The sequence below is a fragment of the Paramisgurnus dabryanus genome, chromosome 12 (genome assembly GCF_030506205.2).
Source record: "Paramisgurnus dabryanus chromosome 12, PD_genome_1.1, whole genome shotgun sequence".
Lineage (NCBI taxonomy): Eukaryota > Metazoa > Chordata > Actinopteri > Cypriniformes > Cobitidae > Paramisgurnus > Paramisgurnus dabryanus.
This window is the reverse complement of record NC_133348.1, coordinates 35331992-35359081: the sequence shown is the minus strand read 5'-3', so window position 1 is coordinate 35359081 and position 27090 is coordinate 35331992. Positions and strand designations below refer to the sequence as shown.

At 37.7% G+C, this 27090-nt stretch overlaps 1 protein-coding gene across 3 annotated transcripts; it reads left to right on the top strand.

The window, feature by feature from the left end:
• The first annotated feature begins 346 nt into the window (after positions 1-346).
• Positions 347-22446, top strand: cep170bb (centrosomal protein 170Bb). 3 transcript variants are annotated; one of them, XM_073811459.1, is made up of 20 exons: positions 347-593; positions 2287-2420; positions 3358-3447; positions 4375-4455; positions 5879-5935; positions 7165-7279; positions 8000-8128; positions 8205-8729; positions 9680-10797; positions 12220-12318; positions 12469-12595; positions 12693-14393; positions 14519-14741; positions 14867-15026; positions 15285-15323; positions 16122-16253; positions 16585-16673; positions 20609-20702; positions 20789-20840; positions 20960-22446. In XM_073811459.1, exons 2-20 carry the CDS (start codon positions 2316-2318, stop codon positions 21133-21135), a joined length of 5112 nt encoding a protein of 1703 aa, XP_073667560.1. In that variant the 5' UTR covers positions 347-593; positions 2287-2315; the 3' UTR covers positions 21136-22446. The 3 variants fall into 3 exon arrangements, with proteins under 3 accessions (XP_073667560.1, XP_073667561.1, XP_073667562.1); XM_073811460.1 differs by having other exon boundaries at positions 348-593; positions 8229-8729; XM_073811461.1 differs by lacking the exon at positions 15285-15323 and having other exon boundaries at positions 348-593.
• The last annotated feature ends 4644 nt before the right edge of the window (positions 22447-27090 follow it).

Sequence of the window (27090 nt, the reverse complement as noted above, 5' to 3'; positions counted from 1 at the left end):
AGAAGATAGATTTCCAGGAGGAGAAAAGATTTGCATTTTTGATTAAAGATTATGAGAGCACATGAAGTAAATAAAAAAATGAAGCACACAGATAAGTCATTTGTACCAGTCATTAGTCCAAAAATTAAAGTTTTTAATTTTACCCAAAAAGGGTGAACTATCCCTTTAACTTCGAAATAATTAGCCTATTTGATATATGCCCTTCATAATAATCGCTGTGTATAAAATCTTATTAATGTACCTCTTGATTACATTCACAATAATAAAAAAGGGTTTCTGAATGTGAACTTCTGTATTGAATGAAAGGAGCAGGAGCACTGACAGATGCTGTTGGTTCAGTTGTGATGCAGTAACCTGATGTAGGCTACACACATTGACTGGTGGCGGCGCGCGCTGGACGCAGATGCCATGACAGCATGATCTCAGTCTAACGGGAGAGGGTGTAGTCTACATGAAACCGCGACACTCATGACAATCAAGGAGATTTAACCGGATTTCACCGAATATCAGCATATTGTGGAAGTGAGAGGAAGACATCGATGGTGCTGTCGGTTGTTTCTCTGGGGCAGATCAGCGCATCTGGAGTATTGTAGGTAAGTCGGAGGATATTCAGCATCATCCGGCGGGGGGTGAAGAAGATGCAAGGCCAGATTACAATTAGATGTATCCCATTTCCTATTGTGAATATAGTAATATAGGACATGTTGAATGATCGACGCACGTAACGTTTATTTGTAAATTGAGATTGTCTAATGTCTAAACCCAGCCACCCAATTCAATGTGTATGTACAGTACAGTATATGTTACTGTGTGTAGTCTATAATGCTGTACATCTCTCTAATGATTTTCTTTGGTCGTTTATAGGATGATGCCACGTTAATGTGTTGTGTAAATAATGCGACAGCAGCTGATCGCTTCATCACCAAATCATTTTAATACGCTAGATGAATGTATGTACCTGCTATAGGCCTCGCTAAACGCAAATGTGTACATTTACTGAGAATATGTGATTTATTAACGTGTTGTGTTTCATTGAGTTCACGTACTGTAGGCTATAATAGATTTTAATATTATTAGTAGGCTATGGTTTAATCTCAGTCGTTACGTTTTGCTGGTGTAACGACAGTGGGGACATTACAGTAGTATAGGGCTGCTGTGATTATATTTAACACATATAAATATGTTTAACATGTTTTTTATGAATAGTGAGTTCAGTGGCCATATAAACAGCCCTTAGTTAAATGTTATTGCATGTCTGCTGCATCAAATTCTCAAAACAGATTTCCGCCTATATTTTAAAATCATGTTCGCTCCAAATGTAGCCTATATAAATTAGAGGTTTTTAAATAAAACTTTTAACACGGTTTCCCCTGTAAGAAAAATCCTAGTTTTCTAATGAAAGCAATATTTCAGCAAAACACGTCTAGACATATAGTCCAGTCATATCCAGTAACGAGTTTAACATTGATGCATTAGCCTTTGTGAAAATATGCACGTGCTGTATAATATAATAAATAGAATAGAATTCATCTTACATTTTCCTAAATGCTGTTATTGTCGTCACTGGTATGATGGAAGATGCAGGTTGTTTGCTTAGCTCATTACAGGTAATTTAAGAGGAATTCAACAGGTTAAAGGGCACATATATGCTAAATTTACTTTCACATGGTGTTTGGACATAAATGTGTGTTGGCAGTGTGTGAACACAACACAACAACCCTACATCCACCCACTCCTCATTTTTTATCAAACCAGAGTAGTCTTATTGTTAATGTGATGTCACACTGAAAAAGCTCCGCCCCACAGCCACTCACTGACTGGTTAACTTTACTCAAAAGCTGAATGTGTTTGTTTACACGTTGTAGCACTAAAGATTCTATAGTCCCAGACTGTATTTTTTAATCCGAAAGCACATTTGCATATAAAGCTACAGACACATGAAAACAGCGCTTTTGCTCCCACCAAAATAGTGGCATTTTGGACATGCTATAATAAATAATCTGTGTGGTGTTGTGACCTGAAACTTCACAGACACATTCTGGACACACCTGAGACTTATATTACATCTTGTAAAAATATTGGCCCTTTAAGGAAACAATTTCTACAACCACCACATAAAAGATTACAGTTTTTTGAATAATGAAGACATTTATCGTGATGGACATTAGAACTGTAGAAATGTCCTTTTAAGCTGCTCAGTTTTCATATCTGCTGTCCCATTTTCATATTATTGTCTTAAACATTAATACATTTCTCCTCAAAAAACCACCTGTTCTTATGCTACAGGATGCAAAAGGGTTTTTCAGCAAAACAAAATGAGTGTGACGTCATGGTTCCTGGTGAGCAGCTCTGGTACTCGTCACCGTCTGCCACGGGAGATGATCTTTGTTGGTCGGGAGGACTGCGAGCTCATGCTGCAGGTAGGATTTCTACTTGTCCTGCAATGCATCCGTCAACACATTTGCCAGTGCATCAGGAGCTGTTGCCATAGTAACACATGGAAGAAAGCATGTTGGGTTTTCAAATACATAATCAAAAAAAAAAAAAAAAAAAAAAATGCAAACTTGAATTATAAATGTCTAGAATATTGAAAATGAGCATCTTTATTACTTCTACATTATCTTTTGTATGACACATAAAGGGGAATGAGTCATATGAATAAAATAAGTATTTGTTATTGCACAAAAGGTGAAAGGAGAGATGAATGAACCTGTGTCAGTAATGATGATCCTTTGGTTTGAGTTGAAACAGGTTTCTCAAGTGGACTGCAAAAAATGACTTTCTTCTAATATTTTTGTCTTGTTTTCAAGACAAGTATCTAAAAATGCTTAAATCAAGATGCCTTTATTTCATGAGCAAAATGACCTAAAATAATTCAAAAAAATTAAATTTAAGTGAATTTGTGCTTAAAACTATCAAAAATAATAACCCAATGGGGTGAGAAAAAAAATCTTGAAATAAGTTTACTTTTTTCTTAAACACTTAATTTAAGAAAAAGTTTCTTAACCCATTGGCAGATATTTTTGGTTGTTTCAAGCACAAATTCACTTAAATTATATATTTTTTGTCTAAAAACTAGACTTATTTTCTTAGGTCATTTTGCTTATCAAGAAAGTAAATCTTGATTTAAAAGTTTTTAAATAGTTTTACTAAAACAAGAAATATAAAGTAAGAAAGTCATTTTGTTTGCAGTGTGATGTAATTATAGATCAGAAATAATGCTCATTTACGGTTTACCGTACATACTTTGAAAAGTACTGTTAAAGCTTTTCCTATCTGATCAGTATAAATATAGTACAAGATAAAACAGTTACCAAAAAGTCATTAGGATGTAAAAGCATGGTTTTCTTCCTTCAGTCTCGTAGTGTGGATAAACAGCATGCTGTTATCAACTACAACTCTGCCACAGATGAGCACCTGGTCAAGGATTTGGGAAGTTTAAATGGGGTAAGCCTTTTAACAAATATTGCAACTGAAATGTATTAGAAATGTGCATGTGCATACTCATGTGACATTATTTGCAAAAGAAATCCTTAGGTATTTTTACAATTTGGTTTTGAAAATGCTAACAGTTCTGTTGCCTTAAACCCAGTGTTTAATTTGCAGATGTCAGCTTAAAGCTTGTGCTGATGTTCTCACTGCAGCACAGATAGGATCAATAATTCCTATAATCAGACAAAATTCCCCATGCCTTGGTACATCATGTGGGCCATAGGCAGATACCTTTACATGTAGTTCATTCATTATAGCTGTGGTTCTAGCTCATGAACCTCTAAAACCACATATTCATCATAAAAGTAAACCAGATGACTCCAGTGGGTTAATATATGACCCTTGTCTAGTTTGTCTGTAAAATAGCAGACATTCATTATTTCTCCAGTGTTAGCTGTAAAACCTTTTGAAACTGCTGTTTTATTATTTGAATACAAGACTTTGTTTCTTTGTTATGTTGTATCATCAGGTACAAATACACTCTCATCAAAGTCATAAAGACACTTTCTTTACATTTAAGTTGGTGCTTGTTGCCTAACTGGGCAGTTCTTGGCTAAAATTAAATATAAATGGTACAAACTGTATAGATACAAGCATACAGATGTAATGAAGTCATATACAGATAAAATCTCAACGGTTCTGGTGTGTCACATGATGAAACACGCAAGTCACCAATTATTGTAGGCTATAATAAAGTACTGTGTAAAAGCATACTGTACCTCTTTTTTGTGGTTAATATGGTTAAATACTTTTCATACAGAGATGTATAAAGTTCTAGGGAAAATATCTTATGTCATATACAGCTTACTCATTCAGACTAGCATTTATAATATTTTAGGCATATACAGTACATGTTTATGTAATTTCCTTCTCCACTTTCAGACCTTTGTGAATGACCTGAGAATCCCGGATCAAACATATATAACCCTCAAGCTGTCGGACATTGTTCGTTTTGGATATGATATCCTTTTGCCTGTTGTGCCTTATGTAATCTTTGACTGCAATAGGCAGAAATATTATTGTTAAACTCTGTTTTTGCAAAAAATTAACACTATATTACATTAATCAACCTAAATAACCTAGTGCGAGCCAGCCAGTTATATTTATTCAAGACCGGAGCATGTGTTGTGCCACTGTGATTGGCTGTTGGCCCCGCTTCAGACAAGCCTTCCATCAAGCGTTACCGCTTTCGACCTGTGTGGATGTACCATTAGAGTGCCGTAGGGATGACTTATTCTGGTTACCTCGCCAAAAAGCCCATTCATTTTTACCATAGACTTTTGGATTGTTGCAAAAAATAAGCTCTCTGTTTAAAGGGACACTCCACTTTTTTGAAATATGCTCATTTTCCAGCTTCCCTAGAGTTAAACATTTGATTTTAATTTTTTTGGAATCCATTCGGCTGATCTCCGGGTCTGACGGTACCATTTTTAGCATAGCTTAGCATAATCCATTGAATTTGATTAGACCATTAGCATCGCCTCAAAAATAACCAAAGATTTTTTGATAGTTTTCCTATTTAAAACTTGACTCTTCTGTAGTTACATCGTATACTAAGACCGACAGAAAATTAAAAGTTGTGATTTTCTAGGCAGATATGGTTAGGAACTATACTCTCATTCTGGCGTAATAATAAAGGATTTTGCTGATGTAACATGGCTGCAGCAGGCGCAATGATAGTACGGAGCAGCCGAAAAATAGTCCCCTTAGTATCTCTCAATAGCAGAAGACTACTTTTGAGCACTATTTTTGTGTTTAATGTGTTGTTTTAAGTCCCAGACAACATCTGTAGTCCCATATAGCAACTTGTTAGCAACCGCCCTTTTAATGGCACGTTAAAGCTTTAAAAATGGAGTGGAGGTATTTCTGGTGTGTTTCACCCTGTAAAAAATAAAAGTTGGTTTAACTTTAAAAATTACTTCAAACAACTGAAGTTTTTTAACCCAAATGTTCGCACTTCAAGTGAAAAATTTCAGTTTTAAAATCTTTAAATATTTTAGGTGTTATCAATTGAATAAGTAAAAAAGAGGTTTACCATAAAATATGCCATTCCTGCTGCACTTTATTGATCCAGATTGCTACAATATTATCTCTATATAATAATTCTTATTTTTGCAAACAATTTATTGGTGTTGGCTGTAACACCTTTTAACACTGCTGTTCCAATATTTTAAGTCTGCTTTGTTATTTGTCCAGTTATTGTGGAATCATCTATTTTAGATAAACTCCCATTAAGTGTTACATAAAAAATGTATTTACATTTCAGCCGCTACTCTCTGGTTGGGCAGTTTTTGGCTAAAATTAAATACAAAATGGACCAGACTTCTTGGCGGTGTATAAAATTGTACATACTGTATGTGGTGTATTTACTTAACATAGAACACATTCCCATGTGTATGTTCTTGAGAAGAGTCAACATAAAGTCCCTGAAGAGGCACTTAAGGTATGTTTCCATATCATTGTTTATGTATGTATCTCTGTTTATTGTTCAAACAGGGAAATATTTTCTTAGTTAATGTGATAACTGGATATATTAATTATTCCTAATAATTCAACACAATGGCAAATAAGTATCACTTTATATTTGAAATATAGTTCAGAGAATAAATATCTCACTTATTGTTGGTATCTGTGTAAGTTAAGAGGTGTTTTCCCTTCTGATTTATATTTTTTTATTTGTTTTAAAACAAAATTATAAAACTTCAGCTACAGTAAACTGTACAGATGTTTTTGGAGCTCGATTGGCACATAATTTCCATCCAAAGGTCATCTGTTCAGGTCCCAGGGAACACACATAATGTATAATGTATATTTAACAGATATTTAACACCAAGACAAGAGATTGAGTGTTGAGTCAGAGTCAACACCAAGACCAGAGATTGAATGTTGAGTCCAAGTCGAGACCAAGAAGAGAGATTGAGTGTTGAGTCAGAGTCAAGACTAAATCCAAAGATTAAATGTTGAGTCAGAGTCAAGACAAGACCAGAGATTGAGTGTTGAGTCAGAGTCAAGACCAAGACCAGAGATTGAGTGTTGAGTCAGACCCAAGACCAAGACCAGAGATTGAATGTTGAGTCAGAGTCAAGACCAAGACCAGAGATTGAATGTTGAGTCAGAGTCAAGACCAAGACCAGAGATTGAGTGTTGAGTCAGACTCAAGACCTTGACCAGAGATTGAGTGTTGAGTCTGAGTCAAGACCAAGACCAGAGATTGAGTGTTGAGTCAGACCCAAGACCAAGACCAGAGATTGAATGTTGAGTCAGAGTCAAGACCTTGACCAGAGATTGAGTGTTGAGTCAGACTCAAGACCAAGACCAGAGATTGAGTGTTGAGTCAGACCCAAGACCAAGACCAGAGATTAAATGTTGAGTCAGAGTCAAGACCAAGACCAGTGATTAAATGTTGAGTCAGACTCAAGACCGAGTCCACATCCAGCTTTATCTGGACTCTGTCTTGACTGGCACCTGACACTTGATAAATGCCAATAATCAACCTATAGCAGAATTTGGTGTTCTGTGTTATTTACTAATTTAAACATATGGTAAAATATTTGCAGAACCTACCTAAAAGTACTTCAGTTATTTATAATTGTCATTAAATATTAATTATTATTAAAAACATATACATAATTAAGATTATTGTTCTTTGTTTTCTGCCGCCTGCTGTTTTAGCATGAGAAATACACCAGTCAGCTGCAGATGGGCCTAAAAATAACAGAGGGAAAACAACAAAACCTGCAGGAGGAGAAGTCAAAATTAGAGCGTCCGGAACGCAAAAGTGTCACTGGTAAGTAATAGAGAGAGATAGACAAAGACAGACAGCGAGCAAGAGAAATTTTTCTTTGTATAAATGCTTTGTGACGTGAAATTGCCATAGTATCTGACAGTTCTGTCTTAATCTACAGCCTTTGTGTAAAGCTCTGTTTATTTGTAACATTGGCCTAGTTTATGGGAGACCCCTCCCAGTTAAAACTGATGGTCAGTTGACAGATGTGAAAGATAATCCTCAAGCTTTAGTCAAGGCTGCAGACACTGCACTGACAGGTCCCATTAATGCCCCATCCCTGATTGTTTCAATACACCACATGACTCTTTGATCTTTCAGCCCAGTGCTGTAAATCTCATCTTTATTCTACATACATGAGGTCCAACAGTGGGTTTCAAAATTCGTAAAACTATTTGAGAAATGCTTGTATTTTTGCATTTAGTTAAATTAATAGATATTTGTGTTGATTTATACTTTTTGACAATTGAATGACATGCATTCAAGCTGGAATGGATTTTATAAAAAATTGTTCACCCAAAAATCTAATTTATTCATTTACTCCCCCTCATGTTGTTCTAAACCAGTATGAGTTTCTTTGTTTTGTTAAACACAAAGAAAGTATTTTGATAAATGGTGGTAAGCACACAGTTGACGGTACCCACTGAATTCCATAGTATTTGTTTTTCCTACTATAGAAGTGTGATTTCATAAGAATGACTTTCAGGGTTAATGTTTGTAAAGGTGCCCCTTTAGAGCCCCCTTCACCCCGACCCACACCGCTGTATGGACAGCCATCATGGTGGGGAGAGGAAGAGTCTGGTAACAAAGGAAAAAACAACGAAGTACGCAGGTCAGGTGACAGTCAATCAGGTATGCACTTGTCCTCCCTTACTCCCACTTTCATATGATGTTCATGTGAACATTTGCTTCATGACCATAATTACAGTTTGGTGTGGGTGTTTATTGACAGAGGTTATTAAAGAGGGCCCGACAGGTGAGGATGATTTCAGCAGTTCTGTTCAGGACATCAACGACAGTCAGACCAAGTCAACGTTCTTGTACAACCGTGAGCCTAGTTATTTTGAAATCCCAACAAAGGAGTTCCAAGTGCACCCCAAGTCCCCGTCAGGAGACCTCATCGACATCCCAACCAAAGACACCAATGTACCTCTGACTCCGACACCTCAAGTTGTCCAGAGTCATGCTTCTTTCACTATCGAGTTTGATGACTGCATGCCAGGCAAAATGAAAATCAAGGACCACGTAACCAAGTTCTCCTCTCGTCAGCGGAGCAAGCAGCAGCCGCCGAGTAAACCTCTGACAGCCACGCCCACAGAGGTTCAGTCGGCCGAGAGCAAAGTAGCAGACTGGCTCGTTCACAGCGATGTCAGCATGATGTGCAGGCGACCACCTTGTGAGGATGTGTACAGCACTAAGAGTGACTTGCCGATACACATAAGGACACTCAAAGGTAAGACTCAGGAAATAATTACACGTAAAGCCCAATTTATACTTCTGTGTCGAGCATACGATGTAGCCTATGCTTTATCACGAATCCAATTACGTACCCTGATGCTGCTTCCCCCACAATTTAACAAACATCAATTATACACAGACCACAAGTGCTGTGATTGGTCTGCTTGGAAAAAAATCCATTATATATAGCATCCCATTTTCTCATATACGCTTTTCCACTTTTTGAGGAGTGACTGATGGTCAGTACTGTATGTCGACCGAGAAATATAAATGAAAAGTGAGTACAGGGTACGGGCTGGCGTAGGTCAGACACAGAAGTATAAATCAGGCTTAGGTCCACTCTGACAGTTTTAAGTCTGTTAACGCTGCCTGTGGGAACCCCAGTTGATGTATGCGTTATGGTTTCACAGTTCTTTTTGGCATTAACATTTCCGAGTCAAAGCACATTCATTTATGATTAAATTGATTAATATTTTGTTATATGTTGTTAAACAACAGACCAAAAAAAGTTACACTTCATTTTTTATACCAGCTTTTCTTAATCCTGTTCCTGGAGGCACCCATAAAATACACATTTTTAAAGACTCGCACATCTGACCCCATTACTTCCCATCTTAGAGTTTCTACTAATAAGTGGGTTCAGGTGTGTTTTAATAGGAAAAGATGGGAAATATGTAGTGTTGGTGATCTTCTAGCTCCAGGAACAGGGTTGGGAGACACTGCTTTATACTATTTACCTTTGTCATTACAATGTGTGTAAACCCCAGCTAAAGCTGTGTGAAAGTGATACTAATCTGTTAAATGTGAAGTATTGCTTTAGTATGGATCTCCAAAAATGACAATTTAAAAACAGTCAAGTTATTGTAAATAGGACAACTTTGGTAAATTCATGAAAAAAAAATCTTTGTTTGTACTGTATGTAAACTACTTCAATGTGTTATATAGGACACCATCATGAAGATGGAACCCAGAGTGATTCAGAAGACCCAGAACTGAAAGACAAACGAAGCAAGTCTCATCATTCAATGCAATCTGAATCATCAGTACAGTCACACCACTCAATGCAATCAAGGATTTCCGAATCTTCTGAATCAGTGCTGCCTCAGCAGTCCATTCCAATGCAGAGATCTTATTATCCTCAGTCAGTCTCCCCGCCCAAACATCCTCAACCAGATTACGAGGAAAGTGAGGCTCATATTGTCCAAAAACCCTCCTCTCCTCCCCAAACAGAGGTTAAGCCTGTGCACCCTGAGCCACATACCCAACAGGCCTTCATCATTGAGTTCTTTGATGATAATCCAAGGAAGAAGCGGTCACAGTCCTTTACCCACAACACTGCACATGCTGACTCCTACTCTGCCTTAAAGGCCAAACTGGAAAGACGCAAAGGTGGAGCTCATGGTGAAAGGCCAGCTTCTGTTCATGGGCACATTCCTCCAACGCAGCAGATTACTGTTCCTCTGAAAGGTTCAGCCCATGGAGGTTCACATAGGTCAAGCTCACTAAAGAGAGATAAGACAGAAGACAGTGGGAGCAGCACATCTCTTTCTGGGACCTCATCTCGCTCTACGCCAACAATAACAATCAAGCCTTTTGGAAGTGTGGGCAAAAAGTCAAAAATAGCTCAAGAATTTGCTGCAGAGTTCCTGAAAGATACAGGAAAAACGTCCCCACCACCCATGTCTGCCCCACCTGTAATGATGTCCCCATCTCACACTCATTTACCCTCCCCAGCTGAACCAACTGGACCCTCATCTGTATCTTACCCATCTTCTCCATCCCAGCTGCTGCCATTATCCCAGCCTATTCTTCCAGCATCTTCCCCTGTCTCTGTCCCTTCTCATGCTCCTGGGAGAGGTGTAGTTTCTAATGCTTCCTCAATTTGCTTGGCTGGGTCATCGGTACCCCAGTTTTCTCCACGTGGAATTAGTGGTGTAGACACCAAGGGCTCAAGGGTGACACGGACGGAGGAGGAGGACAGTCTGAGCGATGCTGGTACCTACACTATTGAGACAGAGTCACAAGATAAGGAAGTGGAAGAAGCTAGAAGTATGATTGACCAGGTGACAACATTTCTTTTTATTTATTTGGGAAGTAAAACACGGGTATTACCATTGATATAGACCAGAGTTATATCTAAAGCAGAGGTGGGCATTCTTGGTCCTGCAGGTCCACTGTCCTGCAAAGTTTAGCTCCAACCCTAATCAAACATACCTGAATGCCATTTCCAAGTCGTCCAGCACATAGACATTATATACATACGTAATCAAGCATTGGGTCTTCTCACTCTACGCTAGGACCAGAGTCAATCGGAGTCAACGGAGAGCGAGCAACTATGCCCGTATTTTGTGCAGCTTCCGGTTGCAATAACCGGCGCAGTATTGATACCAGATTGGATTAACTTTTTACAAGTAAGATTGAACAGTAATTTTGGTTATTTTATCACTTATTATATTGTGTCATCGCAACTAACGTTACTTATGTGTAACCAAACCTTGTAAAAATCTGGTAAAAATTTGGAGTTAATTTGTAGTTGGATATACACCTTCCTTAGTAGAAATAAATGCAGGGGGGTGCATTGGGGACCCATCCAAGATGGCAGCCGTGCTGATACGTCAGCTCCAGTAGGCAGCGTCAGTCTATGAGGCATCCATATATAAAATGTCTATGATCCTGCAGCCTTTGATCAGTTTTTTTCAGGTGTGTTTGATTATGGTTAGAACTAAAGTTTGCAGGCCAGGATTGCCCATCCCTGCTCTAAAGGGTTATATGTGTAAGTTTTGATGTCACAGTACTTTTTACTTTCTCTGAATGTTTATGTGGCACTTTCATTGCCAACCCACATACCTCTGCCTACATTTCTGCAAAACCTAAAAAAGTTGCTAAGGTACATATCTCAGTTTTGATGCAAACACATACACAAACTAAAACCTGCTTGTTTTTGTTAAATAGATTGGTGCCATTTGGTACTTATTTATAGTCATATACGCGCAAACAGGCAACATGCCTAAATGACTTACGATGTCCTTGTGGTTAAAGTTTAATAAAACACAGCCGACTGAGACATTCAGATGTGTTTTGATCATTCATTACTGTCACTTTTGTAATTTGCCACTATGTTTCCTGTAAACAAAAAGTTATTTACATACTTCGGCCGACCACTATCAATACTGACAGTATTGACATCAGGCGTTTATCCCATACAGGTCCCCACAGTTACACAGGTATGGACTGAAGAATATACACCAATAATGTTTAGTATTTTCTGCTTTGTAACTTTGAATAAACCCGCATCAAAGCTAAGAAAAAACAAGCACCTCCTGTGCCTCTATTTGACACTCCAAATGAAGGATGCAGTGATATGTACCAGGAGCATTTTATGTATTTCAGGTTATGCAGAAATGTAGGCAGAGGTACATAATCGCATCTGTATTATCAATCTGTTACCACTGTCACTATTTAATCATTAAAAATTTGGTTCAAAGGTTTTTGGAGTGTTAGATGCACCAGAATACAGTGATCAGACTGTTGTAGTGACTACATCAGCACATATTCACGGTGGAGACCAAGTCAGCTCACTACAGGTATTGCAAATTCCAGACTACCAGACAGTAATGCACTAAATCAATTTTGAAGTATTTTGCAAGCTTTTCCCTTACAGTCCACTGTCTATTATTTTGTTATAATTTGTCACATATTATCTGTTCAAATTATTAGCTCTCTTTGTGATTTAGGCACATCCTGATGTAGGAGGGCCTAAATGGGTCTCACGCTGGGCCAGCCTAGCGGACACTTACAGTGATACTGGTGCCACGCAAGGATCCATGGTCACCCAACCTCAAAATGGACTAACAGACAGAGGTACCTTAAGTGTCAAAGTTATTTTGTTTGATATAAGAAAATTTGCTATAAATAGGCAAGCTTATCAAAAATAATTTTTACTGTTTTGACTTTAAAGATGGACGAGTGATATTAATGGTTAGTCAAAGCTTAGACATCTCTGGATCTGAAAGCAGTCAAGGTTCCAGGACAAGACGATTACTTCCCCAAGTTCCACCTGGAGAAAAACTTGAGAGCATAACGCCTAGCATCTTGATCCGACACGAGACAAACGTGGACCATGAGCCACCAGAGAAAGGTACTAGAGCACCACAGCAGCAGGACGGCACTCAGTTGCTACGCGTCCAGGACGATTTGGATCCAGACAGTCTGAGTGACACCAGCCGTTCAGATGACAGCTCTATCCTTGATAGGAGTGGACGAAGCCAAGGAAAGAAAGGCACCATAGCCCACTTGCCAACTGAAAGTCTAAACTATTCCAAAATCAGAGAGATGCCAACACCAACTCCCAAACCCACATCATTTTATATTGGCCCTGAAGAAGATTCCTGCAGGTCAGAGACATCCAGAAGTCCTGTTCTGTCCCAGCCAGAAAGAGACTCCTCTCCCAAGATGCCTCCAACCACTGTCTTGATAGGACAACTGAGTGGCCATGAGTCTAAACGTCCAGTAAAGCCGAATGCATCAGCTCCAAATCTTCAGGTCCATGACAGAGATGTGGTGCCCACCAAAGACACGGCAACCTCATTTGTTCGACAGGAAAGTTTTACCAAAGATAGGCCAAGTGACAACATCCAAGTTAAGAAGCTGCCACATATCTCCAGTCATCCTGCTTTGAGAAGCTTGGATTCAGGAGAACCTGTGCGAGATGCATCTCCATTTACTAAAGAAACAGAAAGAACTTTGGTTTCACCAGAAGAGAGGTTATCTAGATCTAGTCAACGATCGAAAAAGGGGAGCTCTTCTGCACAAGAGGACTCCCTGTCTGGTGAATCAGATGTTGACACCGCCAGTACCATAAGCATGGTCAGCAGTAAAAATGCCCCTGTCAGTGCACCTAAGAAGCGCACTGCTGCAAATGACCAACGTAAGGATAAAACGTCTTCCAGTTTATCCGCACACGATAAAGGACGACAACCTACAGCCCGCGAGCGACTCTCAGAAAAACGCAAAACTCATGCCTCTGCAGATAAAGCTGAAACCAGTAAAGCTGAACAAACTCGTCGCCTCCAGCTTCGTCGTAGTGCTGGCAACCGTGGATCTTTAGATCTTTCAGATAATCAGCATGGTCAACAGTTGTTGCCTGAAACTGCTGCTTCTGATCATGAGTCAATTTCAAAGCCCAATGGTCGCAAGAAACTCACTGCACCACAGCAGAAAGAAGACTCTAATAAAGTGGCTAAAGGGGGCCATCAGATCCTGACCCGATCCAATAGCCTTTCAGCCCCAAGACCAACTCGTGCCTCCATGCTCCGCCGAGCCCGGCTAGGTGAGACCTCTGACAATGAGGGTGCAGAGACAGACCGTGCATCTCAGAGCTCCGACCACACTAAGAGTCCTGCCGATGCAAAGAAACTCTCAAGGTTGGACATTCTTGCCATGCCTCGGAAGCGGACTAGGTCTTTCACTGTGCCAAGTGACAATGAGTCCACCTCAAGCAAGCATGGAATTTCAAATCGTTCTGTTGAGCTGACTGGTAATGGAAGAAAAGGAGCTTCAGGTGAGGTGAGACAGGCTGCGAATAAAGGGACTTCATCAACAGCAAAGCATTCCTCCACCCGTACCCGATCTAACCAGGTTAAACACAGTAGCGCATCTGGTGAGTGTGTCAAATTATTTCTCCTAAAACTCAGCTGTGCTCTCCACCTATACTTAAGCACTGACTGATTTTTAAAGTACAAACATGTTTTTTACTTCAGTCTTTCTTTTTTATTGAATTATAAGGTCGCAGACAAAAGGCATCAGACTATTCTTCTACCTCAGACGAGGAGTTTGAGAATAACTCCAGCTCCAAACACAAACGCTCCCATGCCTCAGCTTCAACTCAGACTCAGACACCACAGAAGCTTCAAATGAAGCTTAAAAGTAGCTCTTTGGAAACAGAAGAGGATGAAGCTCAGAACGAACACTTCCAGAACTGGTCAACTCATAGTGCAGAGATTGCCAGGTTATACGATTCAGATTTTGTTATGATGCTTTCATAAGCTAATTATTTAGGTGCTGTGCATGTTTTGCATAAACAAAACTGATAAAGTTTTTTTTTGTTGCATGAACTATACTTGATTTCTCTAGGTTGAGTCAAGACCTGGCCAAAGATCTTGCCATTCTTGCACGTGAAATCCATGATGTAGCAGGGGATGGTGACTCTCAGACATCTTCAGGCATGGGAACTACCACCTCTCCAGGCTCTATGCCCAATACTCCTGCATCAACTATCTCAACCAGAGAGGAGGTGGGCCTAAAGATCTGTTTATCTATTTTGATCAAACAATACCTCATCGCCTACATTGACTCATTCCAGTACATGTTAAACATAAAGCACAAGCAAATCTTGTATTCTTCTCATTAGCACAATATAATAGAGTGATGAAAAGATCTGTGGTCCTAAATTCAAAAGAAACCAAGCATTGGGAGATGCAATAACCCCAATTGTAATGTCTTTCAACAGTCTTTTGCATACATTTTGTTGTATTTTATCTCTTTTGTGCAGAGACCATATGCATCATTACAGAGGTTCCTGTCACCTCAGGTGCTAAGTTCATCACTCATTATCACCACCCAGCAAGCAATAGCCAGCATTTCACCATCTAAGTTAACTATTGACCTGATTTAGTAAAGCTATGAGTATCCCACTTTAAGCCAAAGTAAACTTAAATTTGGTTACATGTCGTTTTAGCCAAAATAACTTGTGAGATGAACGTGACATTCCATCATGTAAGCAAAGCCAACAAGGTGTTAAGTTTTATGTCATTTGTTTTTAAGCAACTGTATGGTTAAATGTCTATTAAAAGCCAAATTTTGCCTTGTTTAAGCCTACATGTCTGGGCTATGTTTGGATGGCTATTAGACGTCTTTTAAACGCAAAATTGCTTGCTGGGCAAGTGTAGTTCAAACTCAAAACACTTTCTTTATACAGTAAGTCAACACCAGTGTACTAACAGCCGTCCACCTTGGGAACCTGTTGTCATTTTTGCTGCCTCGCTGTTTACTTTGCATGAGGAAATTGCTTAATGCATGGAAAAGCACTTCCAAACTTACACTTAAGCTGTATGTTCACACAACAGGGGATGATGACTTACGAATTTTACAGTTATTTATTGGAGAAAAGTTGATAAATTACTATGTGGACTGTGAACATACAGTGAAGCCCTCTTCTATCCACAAGTGAATTAGCATGATCATACACATACAGTACAGTATATTCCCAGAGTTCAAACTTTTCAAAAGCAGAGGTTTGTGTCTCTTAACATCAAACTCTAATCTTAACCTGCAGTTGACATGTTTACTTGTTCTTACTAGTGCTTTTCCATCCCTAATTAATCTACAGCTGGTACAGCACATACCCGAGGCAAGTCTGAACTATCAAAAGGTTCCTCCAGGCTCAACTAGTCCAATAGACCAGGACTCAAATATGAACGATCATGACAGCTCCAAACGACGCCCCTGGAACCGCGAAGAGGTCAAATGTGGTCAAATCTTTTATTTTACACACTAATGAACTGATACATTAGACACTTACCCAGGGTGTGATGGCTTACAGAAATGCAAAAAATAAATACATGATTTTTGTCCTGTCTTCCAGTAAAAATATCTAAACACCTTTCAGAAGTATTATTTTCTATAAGTCCAAAGGTAATTTCTCTAACAAAAACATTTATAGTATTTATTACTAGAAAACAAGACAAAAAAAACAGATTGAGATGATTTTTTGCAGTGTAACGAATGGGAGTGCTTTATGTACTGTAAAGATAAACAACATTATTTTAATATGCAAGTTTTTTTAATCACAGGTGATTCTGGACAATCTAATGTTGAATCCAGTCTCCCAGCTCTCACAGGCTATCAGAGAGAACACAGAGCAACTAGCAGAGAAGATGAAGTAAGTGCATTATTATTATTATAGCTGCAATCATCAACATTTCAAGGTTCGTTCTTTTCAGATATCAACCACTCAAAACTAATAACATGCGGTAACCTGGATGCAAAATCATTTTGATCGGTAGTTTAATATTACCAAAAATTGTCATCTTTTTAATGACATTATATATAACAAATGATTGAACCAAATAGTCTGTTTGTGACATTTGATTGTCTTATCTTATCCTAAAACCGAAAGTAAACAGGTTTTCCTTGTTGAAGGTCTGCATTCGTTAAAAATTAGCAAATTACTTTTTTCAAATCACTACCATAGCCACTGTGTCGGTTCCTGATCATACTGTCGGGCATATCTCTGCAATAACAACCTGCTGCCTATACATTATCTCTTACATAAACATATGTTTTCAATACACTACACTGTAAAATAATTCCTAATTGCACTTACATTTTTAAGTTTAATCAACTTAAATTTACAATTCATTGCACATTTTTTGGACTAGTAAGGAGTTGCTATTAAGTTAGCTTAAGTTATTTAAACTTTAAACTTAAAAATGCAAAAAGGAATTATTTTACAGTTGTAGTTTCCAATAAGTGATTTGTTTCTAATTTTACAGTGTGGTTTCCTTGCGTTTTGCGCAAGTATTTTTTAAATGTCAATAAAAAACTATTGAGAAATGTTTCCATTAACAGATGTAATGCAACTATTTTAATGCGATAATTTTTCATGATTTCAAAAGTCATGGCGATGGATGTTGATACTGTAGGTTTAAGTATATCGCAGTCACCTCACTAGTCAAATGAGACACAGGTATGTTAAAGGGAGCGGCCATATACTGGTAGTTTCTCAATGTTAATGAAGGATCCTCAGAAGCCAGAATTTTGAGGATGTTACGTCATCGACATCCGTTGAAGGACTGTTCCAATGTCGAGAATCCTCTGAATTTTCACCAAGGACTGAGTCCTTTGTTCGAGAAATATTCCATATACAGGAAAGTAGGGATGCACCGATAGCGATACCGATACTGGTATCGGCCCCGATACCACATTTTCTAAAGTACTCTTTAAAAGTCCCCCGATACCTGTAATCGATAACACGGTCTGAGAAATGTCTATGTTTGAGCGGCGTGTAAGTGGTTAATGCCTCTTGTGTTGTCCAAAGAGGCAGGGTTTACAACAAACTGGAAAACTAGTCCTTTGTTTTTTTTGTTAAATTATATGACTAAAGCTGTTACCTGTAAATTTAAATCATGTTTTTTATTAAGTACTCAGTATCTGTATCGGCAAGTACTGAAATGCAAGTACTCGTACTCGTATTCCAAAAAAGTGGTATCACTTAAGGTTTCACCTACAGGAAAGGATGCATATGTGTATCCTTCGCGCTCTCAAATCACCCACAATCCTAAGCGTGCAGCGGCGAAAGCACACCTTTTTACTGACGTAATGACACAATGATGTGCACTTGCTAGCCTGTTCCATTTAACGTGTTCTTTGAATGCTAAAGAGGTGCCTCGCCTACCCTCTGAAAGAAGTGACTTGGAAAGACCAGTCCTGCCAAGGAAGTATCCTTGACATTGAGAAACAGCCATTGTATAAGATGTTTCTGGGATGTTATCATACGTTATTTTGCATCTTTGAATGAATGATTATGTGACATAGAACATCAGAGGACCTTTAAATACAAAAAAATATATTTTTGTTTTGCGATATACAATTTTTTCTTTGTGATATGAGACTTTGTTAAAGTCCCACTGTGGGGAAAATAGCTTAGTAGTGTCTGAAACTGCCAAATCTAGCATCTATTTCCATCTATGGTCTGAGTAGAGGCTGGGACTATTTGCATACTCAATGAGGTGTAGAGTTCAATTCAAGCTGTTTTAAAGCATGAATAAATTACTGTGACAGGTACAAGTATTACATGCTATTATGATGCTCAAAGATGAGTTTAACTGATAAAATTATTGACTACACACTCTTAGACAGGATGTGTTATTTTTTACACATCTTTGTGCGTTAAGCTTTTAACACATTATGTGTCATTTTGTGTTGATTTTGTGTTAAAATAAAACACAAGTTGTGTTAAAAGTAACACAAAATGTGTTGTTTCAATAATAACACAGAGATGGGTGGATTCTGGGACAACGCATTTAGTGTCAACACTAATGTGTTGTTTTTAACACATCCGTTCTAATGCTACTGTACGTACACACCAAACTATGGAGGACCACAAGAGTCATGCAAAATGTAATAAAGAACTTCAATATTTAATAACTACCTGGACAATAAAAATAGCAATTAATAGATTTGTTTAAAAATTCATTAATAAATCTATAAATAAATAGACAAAGTTACAAAAAAAATCATTAGGTAACATTTTATTAGGCGATAAAATGTGAGATTATAAAAATAACGTAGAAATGAAATATTAATCCATTAATAAATAGTTCAAATTAATATAACAATTTATAAAAACAACATAAAATACTAAATAAGTTCATCATTTTAAATTGCATTTATAAATTCTTAATTAAATAATGGAATTTCAAAATGTATTTCAAAAAGCGATTTAAAAAGAGAAATAAATAACTGGATTTATAAATTGAAATACAAATACAGGTTTAAATTAGGCATTTAAAAGGGCATTTCCGTTTAACATTTCTGTTTTCATTTTCCCGATGGTTCTCCTTATTCTTTTCGCTATTCGATTTTTTTTGTTTTAGCCTCTCTATTTAGCTTTTCCGTGACTCTTTGGGTCCTTGCAAATGGTCAAATGAGAAATGCAAATTAGCTATGGCCAGATGGATGTAACAAGCTCGCTGATTGGCTCTGATTGTACGTCATGCGCAGATTTATAGATCTCAGATGAGGACCCAAAGAGTCACGGAAAAGCTAAATAGAGAGGCTAAAGCAAAAAGCAAATCGAATAGCGAAAAGAATAAGGAGAACCATCGGGAAAATGAAAACAGAAAAGTTAAATGGAAATGTCCTTTTAAATGCCTAATTTAAACCAGTATTTGTAATTCAATTTATAAATCCAGTTATTTTTTTCTCTTTTTAAATCGCTTTTTGAAATACATTTTGAAATTCCATTATTTAATTAAGAATTTATAAATGCAATTTAAAATGATGAACTTATTGAGTATTTTATGTTGTTTTTATAAATTGTTATATTAATTTGAACTATTTATTAATGGATTAATATTTCATTTCTACGTTATTTTTATAATCTCACTTTTTATTGCCTAATAAAATGTTACATAATGATTTTTTTGTAACTTTGTCTATTTATTTATAGATTAATTAATGGATTTTTAAACAAATCTATTAATTGCTATTTTTATTGTCCAGGTAGTTATTAAATATTGAAGTTCTTTAATACATTTTGCATGACTCTTGTGGTCCTCCATACCAAACACGTAGCATCGCGTTGCTCGCTTTAGATTACTCGCGGGATTTAACTGTGTGTCATGGGAATTTTCGCTCGAGTTGAATATTTTCAACTTGGGTGAAGACGTGTTTGAGGCGAATAGCGTGTGTTTTTGTGCCAAACGCGCCGTCCATATCGCATCATTTGCATCGCCACACACGGGAACGCCTGATCACCTGACTTTGTATGTAATCTACTCGCGCAAATCGTTGAACTCGCATCTGGTGTGAACCCACAGTAAGAGTGCAGGGAGACTTTCCTGTAGTTTTTCTATTGTCCGCATGTTCAATTTTCAATTTGAAGGGTAATGGAATAGCAACTATTGGCTGTGATTTTGTCACTTTTGAATTTCACATTTATTTGGGACCGGAAAAATTTGTGCTGGTTACATATCGACTGATCAGGACATTTGCCTATTAATCTGTATTTCAGACTTACATTTAAAATACTACAATATTAGCTGGCAGTGGAGTTATGAACTTTACAATATTATGCCTTGTTGTCTTTTTCAGAGTTATGTTTCATAACAAGACAGAGGTGTGGGAAGAAATAGAGGCAAAAATCAATGCTGAAAATGAGGTTCCCATTCTCAAGACATCCAACAAGGTACATAATATACTGAATACAGACAATGTTAACTAAGCAGACATTTATTCTAAACGTCTTTGTTGATTTTGTCATCTTGCGTGCAGGAAATCTCATCGATTCTCCAGGAACTAAGAAGAGTGCAGCGACAACTTGAGGGTGAGTACCACTAGATGTACAGTAGATACCTGTATGTTTACTCAGAAATATTTTTAGATCCTATTTGCTTGCATTTTTGTTGTTTTTAGTAAACAGTTTTTCTCTTTGCCATACCTTAGTGATCAACACTATCGTTGAACCTGGAGGAACCCTCAAGATGCCCCCTGTTGCAGCTTCATCCGGGGGAAAGACCAAATCTGCTTCCAAGGAGTTTACAAAGCCCTCTTCTACTAATGCCAATGCAAGTGCAAAGCGGGGTCCCCGTGGACCGGACGGAGGGCGATATGTAGTTTAACAGTTGCACATATATGTTTGGAGACTTTCATCTTCACAGCGTATTTGTAAAAGTATTTGTAGTGCAAGTCATATGCTTTCTATAAGACTGCTGGTATACTGCACAAGCTAAAAGTAGGCAACACTGTATTTATATCAATTGTAACCTGTGGCTCGCTTGGCCAGTTGATCCGTATACCTTGGCTGAATGAATGAATGAGTGCGTGCTGTGTTGCAGTTTTGTTGTACCATGTGTTTTAATTGTTAAAAACTTTTGTAGCATTCACTCAAAGTACAATATTTGTCATTTGTGCATTTGGCTGCTAGAAATTAAAAGCATGAAAATGGTGGATACATACCACTACAGTACTAAAGTGCTTGCGTTGTAAAATTTGACTGAATTAGTCAACAAAGGCATTGCTGTTAACTTGCTGGCTTTGCTAAAACAAGTCTTTTAGTTGTTTTAAATGGTGAATTTTAGGAAGATTAGAATTGAAGATAAATCATCATAAAATGTAATTCACGTTTGGCATAGATTGGTAAAACAGTCCGAATAAGTGTATTGTTAAAATTGTGATTGAACAGATCAGTGATCAGAACGGCATAGATTTGCATCACATATGTCTGGTGTGTATTAATGTGAGTGATTTTATGCTTAGGATTATAGAAATATTTGTATGATGCTGTTGAGTGTTGTCGATGTGTGTTACAGGTTAAATAACGGGTACATTGAGCCTGCCCCAATATATTATACTGTATGCTTTATGATTGTATGCAAAGCAGTGATTGCTGTTATTCATTTTCTACCACAAAGAGCTATTTGAAGTTTGTTGCACTGCTTCACTTGAAGGAAAAAAATAACTACAGTCTATGTTACTGTACAAGCTAGCGACGTCATGTTTGTGTTTTAGCATTTATCCTTTAGCTGTTGTTAACACGTGATTTTGAATGTTTTAAAAGTGATCAACTTTTAACCAGTGAATGCAAATAGTCAGCAATTCTGTAGTTTTCATGACTTTAGTAAAATGTAGTGCCACAGTAGGACAACCGGGATGTGTCAGTAGATAAACAGTCCACTTCAATCACATGTAGTTAAAGATCCAGGGTGTCACACACACATTATACAAAATCTAGTTATACAAAATCTGGACATTTTCCTGTCCACCAGGGTCCTAAACAACACATTTTCTAGACTCATTCATACTGTATCTACTATTTATTTGCACTATGTGTTAGTATTGTATTAAATGTTTTATTTTTTTCTATGTATAACCATTCAACACTGAAAAGTCTGTGCAATCCTAGTGTTATTACATTTATCAATTTTGGAAAAGAAATGTTGCTAAATATCTGCACTAAGAAATGATTGTATACATGTTTTATGTTTTTGCAGCTTATCATCAAACATTTGCTTTAGTTTTGGCTGGGTGTTATGAATGCTTCAATACTGTATGTGTGTGTATGTAAATTGCAAATGAAAGAATTATTTTATAAAAACTGCTTGTCTGCCATATGTAATGAAGGTGGGCCAAGGCTAAGACGTGTTAACCAGCTGTGTGTTTGTAATGTTAAGTACAGTACTGCAGCAGCATTTATAAAGCCTAGTAAAGACAGAAACAAATAGGGTGACAGTTGTGTGCTTTGTGCAGGGGCACCATGATCTCTTTATGTATTCCTGCATTTATTGTACAGTTTTGAGTCGCCTTCAGCAGGCCTGTAAATTCTTCACCAGCTTATCTACTTCATCAAACTTGACTATTCTACGTACATTTAAGGGTGGTGTCCCGGACAGGGATTAGACTAGTCCTATTCTAAAATGAATGTAGGAGCTGTCTAAACTGAAAACAATTTGCACTGACATATCTTAAAATACATCAGTACCCTTTGATTTGCCACAAAATTATTGCACACAAGTATTGTTTTTAGTAAGGCATGTTTGTTCAAAAATGTTATATTTAATAATTAAAATAAGGCCTAGTACTTTCTTAAGCTAATCCCTGTCCGGGAAACCACTCATATTGTCATTCGTTATTCATATGTTGGGTTGTTTCAACCTATAGTTGGTACAGTAAGAACAACCCAGCATAGGGTTATTTATAACCCAATAGTGGGGTTTGTCCACATTTGACCCAACTATGGGTTGAAAGAATTGAAACGTGTATATAAATCTTCTGAGAAGTGAGGCAGAAAACAATCTGTATCTGAATCATGCTCCAATCAAGGACATCCTGTGTTAAAGGAATAGTTCCTATCAAAATGAAAAAGTAGCCCAATACATGAACCCAAATGTCTTTTTTATTGTCGTACATGTGTTCACAAGAAAGTTGAGGTCAAGCAGAAGGCTGACTGACCCAAAAGACATTTTAACTTTGTATGGATGTGCTTTTTTAGAGCTTTAAAATGGGGCACTTTCCAATGCCATGGAGTTAAAACAGAGCCAGGAAACTATTTAACATAACTCACTTGCATTGTGTAATATACAATTGTGTTTGGCTGCAAGATGAAATTCATATAGGTTGTGTTGAGGGTGAGCTAATATTTAATTTGGAGTGAACTATTCCTTTAATCTCAATTGTTTTGCCCTTTATGCCAAGATATTATGGTTGTTCATCTCATGTTGTCTTTATAACAGCTAATAAGACTCATCCCTGTTTTAATGGCAACTGCTATGTGATGTCACAGGATAATCTTCATTCTTATAAGTCACATGTATCTATACTGTGCAAAGCATTTGCATATTTGGGTGCAGCTGAAAATCCAAATTCTAGCCTATGTATTTAGCTTATTACTTTCCATTTTTTGCTACTTTTTTATAAGTTTGTTTTGTCCTACATCTTAATAAATGTCATGAATTTTTTGCATCCAAAGCATATTACATTTTTCATAACATTTGTAATAAATTGATTTTGAGCCATGAATTTCCTTTCTACTCTTGATAGTACTCAAATAACAGTATCATAAACTATTATGTCAAATCGGACACAATTTCCAAAACCAATTAGGTACAGTACGGGCGATTTGATCAAGGACACAAGAAAAGTAAAGAAGGATAGATGAATGAATAAAACCTTCAAATTGCTCAACCAAATCGGTTTATATCTCAGGCTTTTCGTGATTTGCAGGTCTCATCATTGTTGTTGTGTTTTATGTTCATTCTGACACCTTTAGGTGAGTTACTCACATCACAGATTTTATCCCTGTGTCTACACATGGTCTTATAGCTTAAGTAAAAGTGATACCCCTTCGGACTGCAGGCAAAAGAATCAGATCAGTTTTGCAAGTGCACCTCATATTAATGTTTCTGTGAATTTTACATCACTCCAGATGGACATATCTGTGTGAGTTATAGTTCATCAATCACCGTATGCAGGACAGCTATGAAGGTGTTTAAAGGAGGGACAGTGAGGTACAAGCTTTACCAGTCAAAACAAATAAAGCCTCAGTTCCGTCACTGTTAAATTGAGATTTAAAGATATGGTTAGATCAGAATTTTCTTTGTCTTATTTAAAAACAAGAGTGAAGTCGTCCGGTGGATTTGAGTGCCTGTGTTGATGTTTTGGTAGTCTTGAATCATACACTTGTTCATTTATCAAGATAATTGGAGTTATTTTGATAGTGCTTTTAAATTTGAGAGAGATTAGTTCTGTTGTAAACGCCAAATTTTTTAGACTGCTGGCCAAAGTTAAGCCATACCTGCCACACAAGGAGTTTGAAAGGGTAATTCACGCTTTTATTACACATCGGAAAGACAGGTCCAATCCAACAAATAAAGAATTGCAGTAGTCATCTCTTCATCACTTACAGTTAGTCCAAAATACAGCAGCTCAGCTCTTAACTGGGACAAAAAAGCATGAGTGAGCATTACCCCAATCTTAGCCTCCCGCCATTGACAGCCAGTTCGTTTTAGGATTGATTTGAAAGATTTTATTATTTGTTTTTAAGATTTTAAATAGGATGGCACCATTTTATTTATCAAAGCTTTTGCATGTCCACAATCCAGATAAATCACTGAGGTCGTCCAATCAAATGTCTCTTGATGTTCCAAGACCTAGGCTAAAGTAAAGAGATGACCAAGCCTTTTCAGTGGCAGCTCCTAAGTTTACCTGTTCAAATAATAAAAGCTCAGACAATTGAAAGGTTGAAGTTATTGCTTAAGACGACACCTCAAGATGAGTTTAGACTTTTGTTTGATTTTTGTTTGTATTGTGTGAGTGTTTATTTCTTTTGGAAAATGTAAAGTACTGTTTTTCATTTTAAATGTGCTAAATAAAATTGATATTTAAAGGCGCTCTAAGCGAATTGAAGCGTTTTAGACCATAAAACATTTTTTGTTACATATACCGGAAACATCTCCTCACTATCTGCTTGCTGCCTGTCCGCTGATCAAACTTTAAAAAAACACGCGATCTCTGTAGACAGCCCAGGCTTCACAATCGGCAATATCAACAAGTGGCCAAACCTAGCATCACAAAACAAAACAAAGTATTCCAGCCAATAAACGACAAAAAGGATTTGGGGGTGGGGGTTGGGCGCGTTCATGAAAGCACGGAAGGGAGGGGGAGGAGTTAGCTACGCTCCGTCTGTTTGAAAACAGTTTCAAACGTCAACAATAACTAACGTCTCGCAGATTCGCTTAGAGAGCCTTTAATTAAAATTGAAGCAGGACCAAGTAGTGACGTTACATTTGAAGCGAGGCTTCGGAGCTTGTGTCGAGCAAAAGTGGGCGTGCCAGATGAAGCTTTGATTCGAAGCTTGGCTGCGTCCGAAACCGCATACTGTATAGTAGGTACTGAATAAGATGAAGTACCTACTTACTTGGCGTTAAAACAGTAGGCACTGTACAGTATGAATCCTGGTAGTATGAATGAGATTCGGACGTACTACATCCGCCATGTTGCTACATCACGTGACATACGTCGTCATCACGTCATGTCATTTCAGCGCGAAAACCGCCGCGTGCCTCTTCTTCTTCGTTGGATAACTCCTCGTCCGGGGCATAGATATGTATATAAAGGCTAGATGGCTCAAGGCGGAGTCAGCTGTGTCGTCACTTGGCGGCCATCTTAGGTCAGTGCTGCCATAGTGCTGCTCCCTGCTGCTGTGGACGGAAGGTGAGTGACATACGCCAACTAAAATGCTCGTAACTTGCTGAATTCTTGACGGATTTACAAACGGTTTGGTTTTTTACAAACGTTATTAACGTGGCTATAATTATGGATGCTTAAACATGTTTCATGAATTTTTTATTTATTTTTAGTATACGTATTCAGTGTCATAGGTACATCTTTGACGTTTATAACAAACCAATCCGTTTGAAAATCGGTAAAAAATTAAGCAAGTTATGGTCATTTAAAAGTACCTGCATCATTAAAACTCAATGCTACGAGTGAGCGAGCGCCCTGTCCTAAGATGGCCGCCAAAATGCGGACGTTCAACTCAATTGGCCATCAGCGCGGACGAGCCATCTAGCCTTTATATACATATCTATGATCTAGCCTTTATATACATATCTATGGTCCGGGGCATCATGGGATAGTGAAGCGTCCATCGTATGCACACTGCAAAATCTAACCGGAAGTAGTAGGTCATCCGGGTACTTTTCGCATACTGTTTTTCGAATACTATGTATTCGGACATACTACTCGCCTCGCCTACTGCTTTTCGCGTACTATATAGTATGTAGTAGGCGGTTTCGGACGCAGCACTTGTGTTGTTAACGTTGAAATCACGTGACCAATGACAAACGAAGCTTCACTTTCTGCACAGTCACGTGCGCGCTTCGCTTTGCGTGTCAGAAGGTTCGAAACCCTAGAGGTTTTTTATGAGTTATTTGCCTTATTCACATTTTGGTCCCACATTATACTGTATATATAGTATTGTATTTACTTATACTTGTGTGCGCATGTGTTATATGCGTGTGAACATTATTTTGTACAATACAATATTGAATCATATGAATATTAACTCATACTCATAC